The sequence below is a fragment of the Talaromyces marneffei genome, chromosome 4 (genome assembly GCF_009556855.1).
Source record: "Talaromyces marneffei chromosome 4, complete sequence".
NCBI lineage: Eukaryota > Fungi > Ascomycota > Eurotiomycetes > Eurotiales > Trichocomaceae > Talaromyces > Talaromyces marneffei.
The window spans coordinates 1,588,716-1,605,405 of NC_072351.1; the positions used below are offsets into that span (position 1 = coordinate 1,588,716).

The 16,690-nt window shown below is 47.6% G+C and overlaps 5 protein-coding genes across 5 annotated transcripts; 4 read left to right on the forward strand and 1 right to left on the reverse strand.

Annotated features, from left to right (window-relative positions):
- Window positions 1–1,011: 1,011 nt before the first annotated feature.
- Window positions 1,012–3,987, forward strand: EYB26_005627 (uncharacterized protein; the record flags this gene model as incomplete). Its single annotated transcript, XM_054264911.1, has 2 exons — window positions 1,012–1,571; window positions 1,626–3,987. 2 exons carry the CDS (start codon window positions 1,012–1,014, stop codon window positions 3,985–3,987), a joined length of 2,922 nt encoding a protein of 973 aa, XP_054120886.1.
- Window positions 3,988–4,258: 271 nt separating this feature from the next.
- On the forward strand, window positions 4,259–4,804 carry EYB26_005628 (uncharacterized protein; the record flags this gene model as incomplete). The annotated part of the gene is made up of 2 exons (XM_054264912.1): window positions 4,259–4,531; window positions 4,601–4,804. The coding sequence occupies 2 exons, from the start codon at window positions 4,259–4,261 to the stop codon at window positions 4,802–4,804; spliced, it is 477 nt and encodes a 158-aa protein (XP_054120887.1).
- Window positions 4,805–5,215: 411 nt separating this feature from the next.
- Window positions 5,216–9,531, reverse strand: EYB26_005629 (uncharacterized protein; the record flags this gene model as incomplete). Its single annotated transcript, XM_054264913.1, has 5 exons — window positions 5,216–5,902; window positions 5,962–6,143; window positions 6,201–6,686; window positions 6,749–9,398; window positions 9,493–9,531. The coding sequence occupies 5 exons, from the start codon at window positions 9,529–9,531 to the stop codon at window positions 5,216–5,218; spliced, it is 4,044 nt and encodes a 1,347-aa protein (XP_054120888.1).
- Window positions 9,532–11,569: 2,038 nt separating this feature from the next.
- On the forward strand, window positions 11,570–14,705 carry EYB26_005630 (uncharacterized protein; the record flags this gene model as incomplete). Its single annotated transcript, XM_054264914.1, has 3 exons — window positions 11,570–11,863; window positions 11,940–14,466; window positions 14,518–14,705. 3 exons carry the CDS (start codon window positions 11,570–11,572, stop codon window positions 14,703–14,705), a joined length of 3,009 nt encoding a protein of 1,002 aa, XP_054120889.1.
- Window positions 14,706–15,280: 575 nt separating this feature from the next.
- Window positions 15,281–16,663, forward strand: EYB26_005631 (uncharacterized protein; the record flags this gene model as incomplete). Its single annotated transcript, XM_054264915.1, has 1 exon — window positions 15,281–16,663. One exon carries the CDS (start codon window positions 15,281–15,283, stop codon window positions 16,661–16,663), a length of 1,383 nt encoding a protein of 460 aa, XP_054120890.1.
- Window positions 16,664–16,690: the final 27 nt, after the last annotated feature.

The window sequence follows — 16,690 nt, forward strand, 5'->3', positions numbered from 1 at the left end:
AGATGTGTAGAGAGATAGACCTGTATCGTCCGATAGACATTACCGTACTATCTATACAGATTTCTTGTTACACAGCGCCATGACCGAGGAAATGAATGCCTTCTTCGCTCTTATTATTGTTCATCATTCTTAGGAACGGTAGCAGCATCATAACCCTAGATAGTCCTATAACCCTAGTCTCGGTAGTAGACTGCGGAGCCACTGAACTTTTTTCTTTTCTTTCCGTTCGTTTATTTTTGTTTTTCTTCCCTTTCCACCCACACCTCGAAAACATCCGACAAGTCAATGACATGGCTACCGCACTTGAGAATGTTCTTAATGTCTAGAACAGGACTCAACAAAATAGCCCTATATACAACTTCCTTCTGGAAGATGTGGAAATTTACGAAGCCAGCAAAGGCGTAGTTCGCGCCAGACTTCAAGTTACGGTTCGCCGATTGAACTCGAAGAGAGATCTCGAAACGTGGTGAGGATGGCCAGCTCAGTGTAGTTGCGCAAGGTTCTCATACCAAGTACATAAGACAATAACAAGTGGATAACGATATTTATCTACAAACCCGCTTTCTTCTTTGCATCTAGCATGATCGCATTCTCTTTGATTGCTGGATTCACTCGGATCGCGGAGAGGAATTTCGTCCAATATGCTTTAGATACCTTGCGTTTCCGCTTCTTACGTGAGGCAAGGAAATGAGAAGACGATACATATCTAGACTTAGAAATAGTTACATTGCTATTATTATTTACAATATAGAGGGTCGTGTCGTGCAATCTCGTCAACTGCGTAGTCTATGATCTGGAGTCCAGGGTCCTATTGGCACGCGTATAAGCTTCACCTGAGACGATCCGTCACTTGCCGTCCGTCCTCTAGGATGGACATTGACGACTCCCAGCTTCCTCCGCTTCCTCCCCGCCTGCTTGCCTCGGTCCCTCAGCTCACAGAATATCAAACAATTTCGAGTGAGGCGATCTCTTTCATCTATGATTGACTAGCTGCCAATGTAGATAGTTATTATGGATGAAGCTGTTGCTTCTTCACCTACCTCGGAAAACAGACAACCTGTCCAAACCTCCGCAGCTGATGACGCCAGCACAGAATCAAAGACCGATTTGACGGCACCGCAAAGTACAGAAACGTTCTCATCGCTATCCGGACAGTGGAGTTTGAGCTTTCTCGAGACGGCCGACAATACTGTGCTCCTTGGGATACTCGGCGCTTCGACGCTTCTCACATACCTCATCCTCGGGAGGTTAGGACTCCTTCTCATCGGCCTAGTTTCGGGATTCTTCTTCCATGATTACTGGTTAGGGCTCATCGCAGAAAGGGGCGCAGGAGATGAAGGAGGCGGCGTTGCTTTATATTCCTCTCCCAAAAGAAGAGAGCTTGGAATCGAAGTCGCTTCTCGACTTCTCGATTGGAAACCTCAGAAAGCTATCCTGAGAGCAGATCAGGAAAGAGCCGAAGCTGCAACAGCTGATGGGGATACGGCTACATTGGATCTATCCAAGTTCCCTCCTGCAACTGCTGCTGCTCTTGCGGAGTTAATAGATTCTATGATGAATGACTACGTGCTGTGAGTGTTTATATCTCTCCGCCTTGCGGCCTTACAGCTAACCTCTGAGTACAGTCACTGGTACAAGCCTATATTACCCGCCGACGATTCGTTCCCCCTTTCCTGCAGAAAAATCATTGTCGGATTTGTGAACTCGCTATCGACACATATGACCCGTAAACGCTCGGCGGATACATTTCTTCAATTCGTTACCAATTCAAGTTCCATGATCATCGTATTTTTGAACGAGTTATCCCTAGCCTTACAAGAGGCAGCTTCCGATTCATCGTCGACCGAAGAACATGTGAGGCATTACCTGAGAGAGTACCCAGACAGTAACTTAGCCAATGTGCTGTCAATAGATCAACAGCAGAAGAAATTGAAAATGGTTGCAGATGATGTGCTCTTCAACTTCTTGGAGCCTTCTGTTTATAACTGCGATACGCTGAAACAATTCCTTCGCGGTGTATTTGCCGGCGTTATCCTTGAATCAGTTGTTAAAAGCTGCTCACAGCCAGACTTTATCAATGGTTGGATTGTTCATCTATTGAGGGAAGGAGAACCGCAGATTATGAATGCGATCGATGCCGGACTTGAAAGCGTCTCGCAGGGTGAAATGGCAGCTCTATCAGGGATCGCAGGAAACGCATCACAGGATTTAGCCATGGCCGTGCCTGATGTGAAAGCAAAGAGACCTGCGCATCACAAGCAGGAAGCCCTTACTTTACCGAAGTCCAATAGGGATGTCACCATCCCATCAAAGAACGTTTCCCAGGAGAACAAGAACGGGGAGTTGTCTAGTAAAAGTTTACCGGGAACTGCGCCAAGCTCCACTGAAGAAAAACTGTCAAAAGAAGACCGAGAAGAAACCTCGCAGCGGTTGCTTGAGATTGTAAGCCAGGAGCATAGCTTAGGCGGAACAACAAACATCGGTACTCGAGAAGAAGTGGAAGATGCTGTGCAGGTTCTCTATGGGGCCTCTGTCATAGTTGATGATGTTTCTATGCCTGGCGATAGAACGGCAATAAAAGCCAAGCCGACAACTGAATATATGCTTCAGATAGAACCTGCTTCAACGCGGTACCCGGGCTGGATGATCTTCAGAAAGTATCAAGATTTTGAGTATCTGCACGAAGGTCTTTCAACCTTGTCCAGATACCATCATGTTCCCTTCCTGGACGTCCATCCTGTATTACCTAGTTATCGTGACCAAACAAAGTCGTCGCTGGCGAAGGCTTTGGAGCGATATCTCCGGGATGCACTGGAACATAGAGAATTCGCCAAGACTGAACGCCTTCGACGGTTTCTTGATAAAGATACCGAGCTCAGCCAAACAGCCCCGACCAAAGCGGGGTTCAACCTGCGTGCCTCAAGCACATTTGAGAACATGGGGAAGAACATGTTGGGTGTCTTGTCGAATGCGCCCAAGGGAGTTGCAGGGGGTGGTAAAGCCATGTTAGAAGGAGTGACTGGAGTTCTCGCTGGTGCTAACAGGAATAGAAAGAGCTTGGATATTACATCGAGAGAATCGAAGAACCCCTCAACTATTGGCTCAAGCGACTCTCTTAATGCGATCCAGGAACGTTCACCCGAGGCTACACCACAAGATCTTTCTCAAGGTCTGGGTAGCCCGACAAACACCGACCAGGAAGCCGGCGAATCGTCTAGTACTCCAATCGAGACACCTGCAGATTCAGATAACCAGGAACCCACTGCAGAGCAATCCACAGAGCAGAACTCTGCGCAAGACCCACAAAATGGATTAGTTAGCCCTAGATCATCCACGGCCTCTCCGATACAGGCGACAACTTTTGATAAGGATACTGCAAATTCTGAAACCCTTGATGATCCTGCGCAAGTACAAGAGGGAGGGGAAACCCCAGTCAAACATCGAAAGGAGAGCATTGGCCAATCGCGCACAAGCCCAAAGCTTTCAGAAAATCCCATCACCGAAGACGAAACTCGCGTAGCCGTTGAGCTTATCTTCGCAGTCATTAATGAACTATATACATTATCTTCTGCCTGGAACTTTCGAAAGACGTTACTCAATGCGGCCAAGGCGTATATTTTACGCCCGCGCAATCCACATTTGGAACAGATCCGTGTTCTAGTACAAGATTCAATGATTGATTCCAACACGACGGACGAAGCGATTGCTGCCAAAATTATAAAAATCCGAGAAAATTCTCTGCCCACAGAGGAAGAGATGAAAGCTTGGCCCCCTCCATTAAGCAAGGAAGAAAGCGACAAGCTCAAGGACGAAGCGAGAAAGCTGCTGATTGAGAGAGGTATGCCTCAAGCCCTGATGAGCGTAATGGGTGCAGCAGCATCTGGAGAAGCCCTGGGGAAGGTCTTTGATTGTCTTCAGATTGAGGAAGTTGGGCGAGGATTCATGTTTGCTCTCATACTGCAAGCTTTGAGAGCCGTGATTCTTTGATTATTCTCTATATTTATTAGACATGGCAGTTATGTTATTTCCACAACATCGCATTTTGTAATGTATGGGGTACTCCACAAAGGCGATAAGATAAGATAAGCTAAATCACATGTTCCTCAAAGGCTCAAATAAATAGCTTAGCTACCGTGATGTGCTTCCACCACAACTTCAAATACATTTCACCTCACTACGGACACTACCCTGCCAATTCATCAATTCTCTCATCCTATCAACTCCACCATCTTCCAACTACACATACGCGAGCAAAAACATGTCCTTCAAATCCAAAAAGCGTTCTAGCGAATACCAATCCGACGACGGCTTCGTCGTCGACGATAACAACAGTCGCGGCGCAAAGAAAGCAAAAACCAAGGGATCGTTATTAGACGCATCATCATCAACTCAAAAGACAGACTCAAATGGCGACGTATACTGGGATCTTTCGAGTCAGCGCAGAGTCACCATTTCCGAATTCAGAGGGAAGAGTTTGGTCAGTATTAGAGAGTATTATGAGAAGGATGGGCAGTCACTTCCTGGGAAGAAGGTATCCTCCCTCTCCCATCTATTTATGTCTGGGAAACGATCTAATTCTATGCTGTTTGCGTTGATTTAGGGCATATCGCTCCCAATTGACCAATTTAATGCGCTCATCAGTCTTCTTCCCGATATCGAGCAGGTGCTCTCTGCAAAGGGTATTTCGGTGCCTCGACCCGCATATAATAGAGTGTCAGAGGATAAAGATGAGGATGAAGAAGAACCTGAAAGCGGAAAGAAGAATATCGACACTACAAGTGATGAAGATGAAAATGATGAGTGAAGGGATCGATTGTATTGCAATTAATCCTAAATCTACGATCTGTCGACCTGAGTCTGTCTCTTAGTGTGACCCATACAGAATGATATGGACTCTCCACCTAGTCTTCTGTGTCTTGTGCTTCAAAATTATACTCGCTGTACCAAAGAGTTGCCAGTCAAACTGTGACTATGTTTCGAGCATTGAGGTACAGAGAAAGATATTACTTTCTAGGATGATCTATGCAATCGGATTTATGTGGCTGGCTCACATATTCTGCGATCAAGATGGACGGGTCCACTCAAAAAATCACGACTTGATCATAGCTAGATCAATTAATACTTTCAAGGGGTCAACACTCTCTTTCTTAGTCATTAATCATCTGGTCGTCAATCAATCTATGCACATCCAGCCTAGTCTATATACATTCTAGAACTAAATGCTCGCCTCCTGAGTCGCCAAAATGTTCGCAATCGAACCTCCCTTCCACGCATGTCGCGCATCAAGCTTCTTCTGGGCTCTACTTTGCTCTCCCGGAACACCCCAGCCACCACCTCCAGGCGTCATGATCACAATCCTCTCCCCAGACTGCATTTTGATACTATTCTTACCTCCTAAGTTAATGATCCTATCTTCCTTAAATTCCTTTCCGTCTTTGTCCTTCTTGGGAATCTTTCGAACCCACAGGTTATGGCCTGTTTGTGCATCTTCGCCTCCTTCCAAGCCATAGGGTTTGTATACCCTTCGCTCCGATAAGATAGACACTTGGACTGGGATTCGGAACTCGATATCTCTGATAACACCATCGCCACCGCAATGCTGTCCCAAGCCACCAGATCCAGGCCGTAAGCTAAACTCACGCAATATGACTGGGTACCGTCGCTCAAAGACCTCGGCATCGGTGATTCGAGTGTTGGTCATGTGTGTGTGGACTCCAGATGTGCCTTCCCAGTCGGGGCCGGCACCGCTGCCTCCGGCTATGGTTTCGTAGTATCCGAAGCCTTGTGTTGCTTTTGAGCCGGATACGTTGCCGCCAAAGCCGAAGGTGAGATTGTTTGTATCTCCTTGCGAGGCCGCACAGGCATTGAAACATCTCAGGATTACGTCTGTGACTCGCTGACTCTGCATTAAAAAATTAGCATCATATCCTCGCACAGCAGCTGAGTTTGCAAAAGGTTTACCGTTAAAACATTCCCGCCTACAACGGCGGCACTTTCTGAAGGTGACAGGAAAGAATTCTTGGGGATGTGGACTTTGATTGGCTTCAGACATCCTTGGTTGAGCGGAATGTCCTCAGAGATCAGGCATCTTAGGCAATATATGATCGCTGAATATGTAACAGCTTCTGGTGCATTGATGTTTCCTGTCAAGATATACTCGTTAGTCTTTGTTCTTTGCCCTTCAATGCATGTATACATACCATAAACTTCAGGACCAGTGCCCGAAAAATCAAAAACAGCCGCTCCCTCTTCTGCATCAATCGATATTCGTAATTTGATGGGACTGCCATCATCCATGTAGTCAATAGCTGTGAGATCCTGACCTTTGAATCTCTGGCTCACACCCTTGAGCAGATTCCTAACACTGAGTTCGGCATTCTCCTGAATCTTGATCATATAATGTTGCACCACATCCTGTCCATACTCATCAATCAGACTGGTGATCAGGTTGATGCCCTTTTGGTTTGCTGCTATCTGTGCCTTCAGATCATTCAAGTTGTCCGCAAGACATCTCGTGCCACTGCAGTCCGGATACTGGACTGGCTCGTGGTAAAGGAGCTCTGTGATACGTTCTTCGTTGAAGTGACCTTCTGAAACCAGTTTTTCTGATTTGATGGCAGCACCTTCTTGGTAGAGCTCTTTGGAGTGAGGCGGCATGCTTCCGGGTAGAATGCCTCCAATATCGGCTGTCACATTAATATTAGCATGGAACCTACAAAAAAAAGGGAGAGAACTTCGCAGAACCTACCATGATGCGCTCGAGACGCTACGTAGAAAATGATTTCCTCGCCAGCAAAGGCAGGTGTAATCACAGTAATATCCGGAAGATGAGTACCTCCAAATTCTGGATGATTGGAGACAATCACATCTCCCGGTTTAAGCTTCCCTCTCCAGATGTTTGCCTGAGTTCGCACGCACGTTGACATACTTCCTAAATGCACCGGAAGATGCGGTGCGTTGGCAACCAACCCTCCATCAGAGTCAAACAAGGCACATGAGTAATCGAGTCTTTCTTTGACGTTTGTGCTCACACTCGTCTTTTGTAGAGCACGACCCATCTGTTCTGCAATGGCCATGAATCGGTGGCCAAAGATACTCAGCATAATAGGATCAACTCCACTGGTGTCGGCCTTGACACCAAGAACATCACTTTCGCCAATATTGATGACCACATGTGTTTCTGTGACCAGAGCAGTAGCCCCAGGAGTCACAACTACTGTTTGCGTATTGTCGGCAACGATTGCGGGTCCTTTCACGCGGTCATTGACTTCGAGATCGTCGAGTTTATAGATGGGTGTATCAAGACGTCCTCCCTCGAAAAACACTTTCTTAGTCTGGTATATTTTCTTGCTGTCGACGTCACGAGGCTTTGCTTCTCGTAGTTGTTGGTCAACGGTCTTGCCTAATCCTTGGAAGCTTCTACCAATACCACGAGCTCGGACATCGTCGACGATGATGTCTCTGTCTGGTAAAACGAACCCAAATTCTCGCTCATGCTGCTTGACAAAGGCTTCTCCGAACGCCCATTCATCTCCTCCGTAAAGTTCTTGAGCTTCCTCTGGAGTAGGCTTGATAATCATAAGCGACGATTCAGTGCCTCTATATCTCATGTTAAGGTATTCTTCAAACACTATCGACTTATCATCAAAGCCTTGGGCGCGGAGTTTCTCTTCGGATTTACTCTTTAGCTCGTCCATTTTAGATTTCAGTTTCTGTTGCACATCACCAGTAGACCAGATCTGAGACTCTGGCTCCTGCCTTTCATCCACAACGTCAGCTAAAGCCATGCCATATGCCGAGAGCACAGAGGAGTATCGATGTACAAGAATTTGTCGTATACCCAAACCCTCGGCAATCGCTACGGCATGCTGACCACCAGCACCACCAAACGTGGCGAGACGGTGTTTCGATGTGTCATGGCCTCGAGCTTCAGTGAGTGAACGGATAGGCCTGGTCATCGTCTCGTTACTGATCTTGATGAAACCGTATGCCACTTCATCAGCAGTCATCTTATCTTCGTCTGATTTGCATAATTCCTCGTTGATCTGTTGTGTGAGCTCCTCAAACTTCTTACGGCTAGCACCTTCGTCCAGGCCTTCATTCTCATTCTTGCCGAAGATCTTGGGGAAAAAGTCAGGTAAAAGCCTTCCTAGGAACAAATTGGCGTCTGTAACAGTCAATGGGCCTCCTTTTCGGTAGCAGGCGGGACCAGGATGGGCACCGGCAGATTCAGGGCCAACAACAAAGAGTCCATTACGGAGGAATAATTGGGAACCACCACCGGCAGCGACGGTGTTGATATCCAATTGTGGTGACTGGATGGTCACTCCTGCAGTGGTGGTTTCAAAGACATGCTCATATCTTCCTTCTCCATACCGGCTGACATCGGTACTTGTACCACCCATGTCAAATCCAATGACCGGGATCTTCGTCTCGGGATCATAAGAGGTTAAAGCATAGCCAACAACTCCTCCCGCAGGCCCTGAAAGTATAGCCTTAAGACCAGAAAACTGGTCAACGTCAACAAGACCACCATCTGATTGCATAAATTCGCAGCGTGCACTTTTATGGCCACTGCTATTCTGCACAGACTTTGCGCCCAGTCCACCCTCAAAGCCAGCCTGAAACCCCGCGATATATTTCTTGATTGTGGGTGTCAAATATGCATCCGCACAGGCAGAAGTTGTTCGTGGAATCAACTTGATCATTGGCATCAATTCGTGGCTCAGACTGATGTGCTCGAATCCAATTTCTCGGGCCAATTCACCGACAAATGCCTCGTGGTCTGGGAAAGTATAGCCATGCATGAGACAGACGGCAATGCTACGGAAACCATCGTTGTACAGTTGCTGAAGCTGGTCCCTCACGGTGTCCTTTTCTGGCCTCTGCAGGATCCTGACGGCCTCCGATGAGATGCCGCGGACTACTTCTGCATCTGATGATGCCTGTTCACGGGTCTGTGTCTCTGTTCTTGTCCTTTTCGGATCCTCGGCGTAGTCTTCTAGAGTTACCCGTTCATCAATCTCAATGACTTTCTCATATAGTACCTCGGGGCGTCTGATTGCCAGATCGAAGATTTTCGGACGAGACTGGTTTCCTATCTGCAGGCAATCCTTGAACCCCTTTGTGACTATGAGAGCGATTCTTTCACCTTTCCGTTCGAGAAGTGCATTCGTTGCCACGGTCGTGCCCATTCGAATACTTTCGATTTGGGAGGTATCAAGAGGTTCGCCTCGCGGAATTTCGCGACCTGTGAACTTGGAAAGAAGCCGGCGAATGCCTTCCAAGGGTGCATCATCATAGTTATCGGGATCGACCGATAGTAGCTTGATTACGATATCGTCTTCCAATTTCCCGGTACCTGGGTTGCCGACACAATCGGTGAAAGTGCCACCCCGCTATCATTGTTGGTCAGCACAATACATATAAACAAGAGTTGCTGCTGAAAGGAACAATTAAGTACGCAATACTAGAAGAGGTAAGTTCTCATACATCAATTGCAATCCGGATTCCTCTATCTGGCGGTGCCATTGTTCCAAGGTTGTTTGATAGGTGATTCTAGGATCCAGCTGTATATATATATATAACTATTGATCTGCTGTCTGTTCCCCGCAGTTCGACACTCAACTATTCTCTGAATGTTTCAAGCAACCAAGTGCATATGAGTAAAGTCGCCTGAAGTATGTATGCCGTCTCATTAGCCGCGCGTAAAATACCATACAAAGCCGAATCAACTGCAGACTAGCAGTGGACGTGGGATATGTACGTGGTGAGGTTGGGGATACCGAGGTAACCTAACTATCGCAAACTGAATGATGACGAAATATGACCAGTCGTTCTGCCACCGCCTCGACATACACATATATACAGTCTATACAGTCTACATGCTCAGTATCCAATGGCACAGCGACTTTAGCAAATGAACTACCATCGGGTTTCTGGTTTATTGTGCTGAGAGGCTATGATCGTCTATCTTCATTGATATAAACAGATCGCCATTGAGTAGACGCGCTCTTATAGAGAGCCTCCCTCTTCTCCCTGACCCAAGGTTCCCGAGGACCTTCAGTTCTACCGTTCCGTTCAAGGGATCCATACGATCTTCTTGGTCAACGGGAGTTCCGGTTCCTGATCCGTATCCTTCGATGTCTCATATGTGGGAGCCATGTATAACTTGACAACTACAAGCCCCTTCTTTAAAAACATGACTCGCGCAAATATCCAAAGCCAGAGCTCTTTGTAAATCTCGCACGGGAAATCCACATCACGCCGACGCCCAACTCGACTCTGGTATGTCGTCAGTGCCGAAATGTTTTAAGTGTCTCCCTTGTCAGCGGCGTTTCGATTCATGTTCAGCATCTCTCAGACCGCCGGTGCGGGGCCATCTTATTGCCCATCTCGTCTCTCTCCATGGTGCGGTGTCGCTATCGAGGGGTTGGACATTTACCGAGGCGCGGATACAAATAATCTAGAGAATGAATGTCAATTGGCACTCCGTCTCCAGCGAGAGATAGACTGCGAGTCTCGAGACCAAGGGGCTAGCTCCTCAATGTTGAATGCACAGCATGCTAACTACGTACTAAGTTACATATTAACTATGGGTACGCCCTGGAGGCGCCTTATTGGGTGCGTGGACGTCCGACTGCCCCACGCAACTAGCAGGGTCGCTCTTGCCCATTTGCCGCCATTATTTGGCCCATTCGCCGCAGTTTCCCCCTTTCTCTCCAGCCCAGCCAATTAAACGACCCACGTCCCTTCCGTTCTAGGGCTTCTTCAGTTCTTCCTCTTCCTCTTCTCCTTCTAACTAACTTATCACTTGTTCGTATTCTTTCATTCTATTTGTGGCTTGTGTTGTTCGTCCAGGCTGGGCGCTTTGGTGGGATCTCACATCCCTGAACGTGCTAGCACTACTTGAGTATACTGGTATACGCCATACATCGCATTTATCTTCTCTTGCATATCTCTTCCGATTAGCGAGCACCACCTTACAGCCTGGTCGATTTTGCAGCACATCATTGGCGATTTGCATACACCACTCGTCGAAGGACAAGCAAGCACTTTCTAGATTTGCCGGATAGTTATACGTTGATAATTTGATACTCGGTCACGGAATTGTTGACACCGGGTGGTTACTGCTGTTACACTGCAATCTCTCTCAAGATACGGACGACGATTACGAACACGACACACCACCCATCAATCGGTGATGGTCCAGAGTGAACAGTACGCCGTTTGGATATAAATACTTGCTGCATATCGGAGACTACAATACGTGACCCCGGCGCCATGATTGTTGAATTATGAAAACACCAGTCTGAGTCTTGGTTGCACGTCGGAGATACTTCGCTGCACGTTGATATGCTTCGGCCGCACTTCTCGGACCCTGAAAGATAACAGCATACTTATATATGGCCCAATATCTGCTCATATTCCGAAATTTATATTCATTGATCAATATCCCGGTGATGTGAATTAGCCGACACTATAATTTCTCTCCGCCACTATCGACATAACATTACCAGACATTTCCGAACATACCGCCTTTCTTCCGCAACGGACGCCGAATGCTAATATGGAAGACCCGGTGAATATATCGAGCTCTTATAGTGGAGAGCACAGCGCAAGACATGATCATGAGAGGACCGAGTCGGGCTCCACGTCACCACAGCGTCGCCGACCGCGTGGGTCTTCGCAAAAGGCGATGCTTTCAAAAGCATTGGCAAAAGCGAATACTGCAGTGCTGCTAGACAATGCAGAAAACTTCGAAGGTGCCATCGAAGCCTACCAAGATGCGTGCGAGTTGCTGCAACATGTTATGCTACGAAGTAATGGAGGCGACGTGGAGAAGTACAAATTACTGGAAATTGTGAGTGATATATCCATGTTGAACCATGGTCTCCTAGTCTCTTTTAGAGTGCAAGCTTTCTGACAGAACTCTATAGCGCAAAACGTACCTCAATCGCATTCAAGAACTCCTTCGGATACAACTCCCTTCTAATTTAAAGAAGGACAAGGCGCTGCCTGAAAGGCCGCCAAGTGGTCGCAGCGCTACACCACAAGAAGACGAACCGCCAATTGAGCAGGACTACACTGATGAGGATGGCGCAGAAGAATATTTTGCCAGACAAAACGCCGAAGATGATGTGCCCCCAGTACCTAGCCTGAATACCGTGCGATTGCCATCTATATCTGGTCAAGACCTTAATTTCTCGTTTGAAGCTTCGAAAACAGACATAGGCGGTGCCAACTCGCGGGAAAGCGAAGCTGTTGCACAGGGACATTCCTCGCCTTCCCCTACCCTTCAATTCGTTTCGGACTCGGCGGATCATCAAGGCGATACCGAGACACGAAGTTCGACAGCGCATGCATCTCATTCCTCTGATGGGCAGGTTCCTGTAAATGATAATCAGTCTACTTCATGGCTGGACACGATCGATGAATCCGGGGCTTCGTCGCCCGTATCTACAAACACAAAATTATCCTTATACTTAGGTGGTACACATTCACATCACGCCAGTAACGGTACGGAGGCAGAGTTTGATGCTGCGCTAGATGCGGCAGTTGAAGCAGCCTATGACGAGGGCTTGGAGCCCGCACTGAATGAACAGGAGGGATTTTATGATGATGATGATTACGAAGATCACAGAGATGACGATTACGACCACGACGACGTAGTATCGAATGCTAGGCGAAACATTGAAATTGCTAAGCAGCGAGTCCGGGAAGCGGAGAGGGAAGCCCAGGCTGTTATGGCACGAGGTTTGCAGCAGCGGCTTATGATGCAGGATGAAAACGTGGCGGTGTCCACCTACAATGTTGATGCCGATTATATTGACGAGGAGGCCGAGGAGGAGGAACGCTTGTTAGAAGAGATGACGAAAGGTTATGTAATGGATGATTTTGAGTTCAATCTTCATACCAAAACTGCACTTCCTAGACAGTCGGATTCAAGTACGGTTTCCGGCAGAACATGGGGCAGCTCGATCACATCAACTTCAGCAAATTCAGCCACAGCCGGTACATCCCTCTCGACACTGGCAGAAGAAGGTATCCTGACGGATGCAACAATGCCAAGTAAGCGACTTCCACCGGTTCCGAAGATACCAACGGGAAGCACACAGCAACCTATTCCGCCCAATATGTCACCTTCTGCTGGCGTACGAGCTCGGCGTTTCTCCGGCTCTAATACTAAGCAGCTGAAAATCGACACTAAGCGTGTGGCTGCGGGCTATGAGCCAACTAAGAAAGAACCCTTTTCAGCACAACCCGCCGGTCCTCCATCGCCAGTACTACTGCCTGAACCCAAGACCAGTCTACCGATATTAACTAGTTCAATGTCTAAACCACTACCGACTGGACCTTCTGAAAAGAAGGGCTCATTCGACGTTTCGGCGTTGGGTCAGCGTAGTTCAAGTCTGACAAGGATACCTACTCTTGAGGGAGATTCTGTTGCGCGATCTGCACAATCTTCGCCTCCCAGAACCATCAGCAAGATAACCTCCGCTCCCGGCATGCTTCGCAAGAATACCTCATCATCTAGTTTAGCAGGCATGAGAGCAAGGAATATGTCTATGTCTACCCCTGACATTAATGAATCTCCTAATACACCATCCAGCAGCGTTTTCCCTGCCTTTGATTTTCAACGCCAGTTGGCAAATGGTCTCGTACCTGCAATGCCAACACCGAGCGGAGCGTCATTCCCGTTGATGACATCCAAAAGTCTCCACCTCTTTGACAACGATATACATTCGCCCACTACTCCTGGATCACCTAGCTCAACGGTGACTAACGCTCCTATACCTCTGGAGCCCTGTCCGGAATCCTTCTTGTTGCGCCCTTTTTGGCTTATGCGATGTCTTTATCAAACCATTGCACATCCACGTGGTGGATATCTTTCTACCAAGTTGTTCATACCTAGGGAAGTATGGCATGTGAAGAACGTCAGGATCAAAGCCATGGAAGATAAAATTTCATTGTGTGATTTGTTGACCGCAGCTCTTCTAAAAGTTGCTCAAGTCGATACATACGATGCCGATGCTGTTTTGGAAGAGATGCAGACTTTTGAGAATATTCTGGACCAAGCCCAAACCACTTTTGCAAAGAAACTTGGAAACGAAGTTGGTGTTCAAGGGGCGCTTCCATTGTTCAAAAACGCAAACAACTCCGACGAGTCGCCAATCGGTACTGAGAATATGGCGTCAAGGAGTTCAAGCCAATCTAGCAGATCTGTTCTCACTTCTTGGAGAAAACTTCGATCGAAGAGCTCGGCAGCACCGAGCACCAGCACAGCGCCATCGACATATAGGGATAGCGGTAAAGGCGGTCTCAGCATGAGCACGTTGCCCATGACAGCCTCCCCTCCTAGCGGTCGCTTCACTAAGCGTGATGTCATTCAGCTCCAATTGAGTGGTCCGAATGCTAATTACATGGGAGCATTGGCACGGTTGTTTGATGCGGCCCAGGTTCTGGGTAAGTTATTTTTATGAAATCCATGATCTTCTTAACTAATATTTGATTCAGACCAAATCGCACGCCAAGTCGAAGATCCCGGACTCAAGCATTCATCACCCACTCATGTTGGACTTGAATTGAGCACTCGTCATGCTGCGGAATTTTTTGGATTCTATATCTGCCGTTTCGCTCTGAACGATGTGGGCTTGCTACTCGATAAATATATCAAGCGAGGCACTGAATGGGTGCTTGTATAATGAAGCCGATTGATATCTGGAACATATTTCTTGTGTATCTTTGATCTATTGATGATGAACGATATTGATGAGCTAGCTTTTTCTTCTATGAGATACCAAGACAACCGTTGATTTTGAACGTATTTACCATTTTGAGACTTTTTCTGAACAATAAGATGACGGAGTATTTGTGGGACAACTTTAGCCTTGATAACAGTAAATAGGAATGATTCATAAACATCTTATATCAACAACTTTTGATGCTGGGCTGGTTACTGTATCCGGCAAACTGTGATGGCATTGGCCCGTTGGTGTGGGGATAGTCGATCATAGCGGGAGCGCGCCAAAACAAACACCACGCGTGGGCTTTTTCTCAGATCTCAACAATAATATTTAGTAACATACTCGACATAATCTTGCGCCATTTTTATCGCTCTGTTCTACCTACGAAAGTTGCCGAATCATTTTGCAAGACATACTTTTGCTTTTGCCTTTTTCTTTCTTTTTTTCTTTTCAAATTCAGGTTCTCTACGTATAGCCCATATACACAAACGATCCCTCGTACCGCAAACGAAGTCTACGTCGCATAACCACTCATGCCACGCCCACCAGCACGACGAGCTCGTACCGTGCGGCAGGCGCCGGAAAAGGGCTCTATCAAAGCGGTCGGGAGGAAACCAAACACAACAGAGGATGAATCGCAAGCCAATATCGCAACGCCTCGACGAGGCCGGGACGAACGCAATAATGATACCCAGGTCGGCGCTGACCTAACACCGACGAGAGACCTCAATGAAAATGTCATTGCTTCCTCGCCAGCGGAGAACACCACTACGACCAGTATTCGACCTCCGACTCGAGCACGTGGCTACTCCTCTACGTTATCCTTGGTTGGTCGAAAGGGGGATTTCAATTCACGAATCGGCAGCACCCCTGGCTTTGAAAGCTCTATTTTGAGCAATTTCAAGAAGCGATCGAGACAGCCAAGTTTGCTTCAGATGATGCAAGCAGATGACGAGGACTCGTCGGATTTCGACGATGACGATTTTCTGGGTGGTTTCAGTCCGCAGGACGAGTCGACACCATTGAATGTTGCTAGAGTGTCGAATGCTGCGGAGAGGCAGTTGGCAGTCTCTCCATCGCGTCCTCCGCTAGGCGTTGCGTCGCCGTCATCTACCGAGTCCAGGAAGAGAAAGCGTCAATCGGCAACTGTCAACGACGAGCACGTCGAACAAGCCTCGCCCTTGTCGAGAAGTAGTTCAGTGTCAACACTTACACCGGCTCCGGAATCTCCAATAGCTGGAATGAGCGATGAACTTCCCAGTTTTACTATGGCTACACCTATGAGCAGTTCTACAGCAAGTCCCGTACGGTTGATGACGGTCGAAAGGCAGACTGCTACAACAACAACAGATAAAAACGAGACAGCACCGCCTTTACCAAAAGTGACTACACTCAGCCTACAAACTAGATTTCTTCCACAACGTCGAACCCGTCGTCGTCAGCAAGCAGATGACAGCGATGATGAAGAAGACATTGACCCGGCCAATGAAGACTCGGATGAAGACGAATTAGCCCGGGAAGTCAGGAAGAGACCGCAACGATCACGAAGGAAGGGACTATCGACCGCGTCATCCGAGAAAACCAATGCGAAACTTGGCAAGCCAAGTCGAAGGGGCAAGAAGAACCTGGCTACAGGCAAGGCTGTTGATACTCAAGGCAACAAGTCGCAACGCACATACTCTCGTCAAGCCGCGGACAAAGAGAACAACTATCTCTCTGATGACTCCTCTGTTCTCTCTTCACCACCACCATCTGAGGACTTGAATGACTCAGAACTTGATCTGCCATCGCACGCCTCGAAGAAGAGGGTAGACAATCGCGAATTACAGGCCGCAGCGCTCAAGTTTGCAGAGGTGGATCAATGGGAGATGGAGTTTGAGGATGTTTCCTATACTGAGAGCAGTCCTATGCGATGATTCTGCAGGAGGTACGGAGTAGTGGTT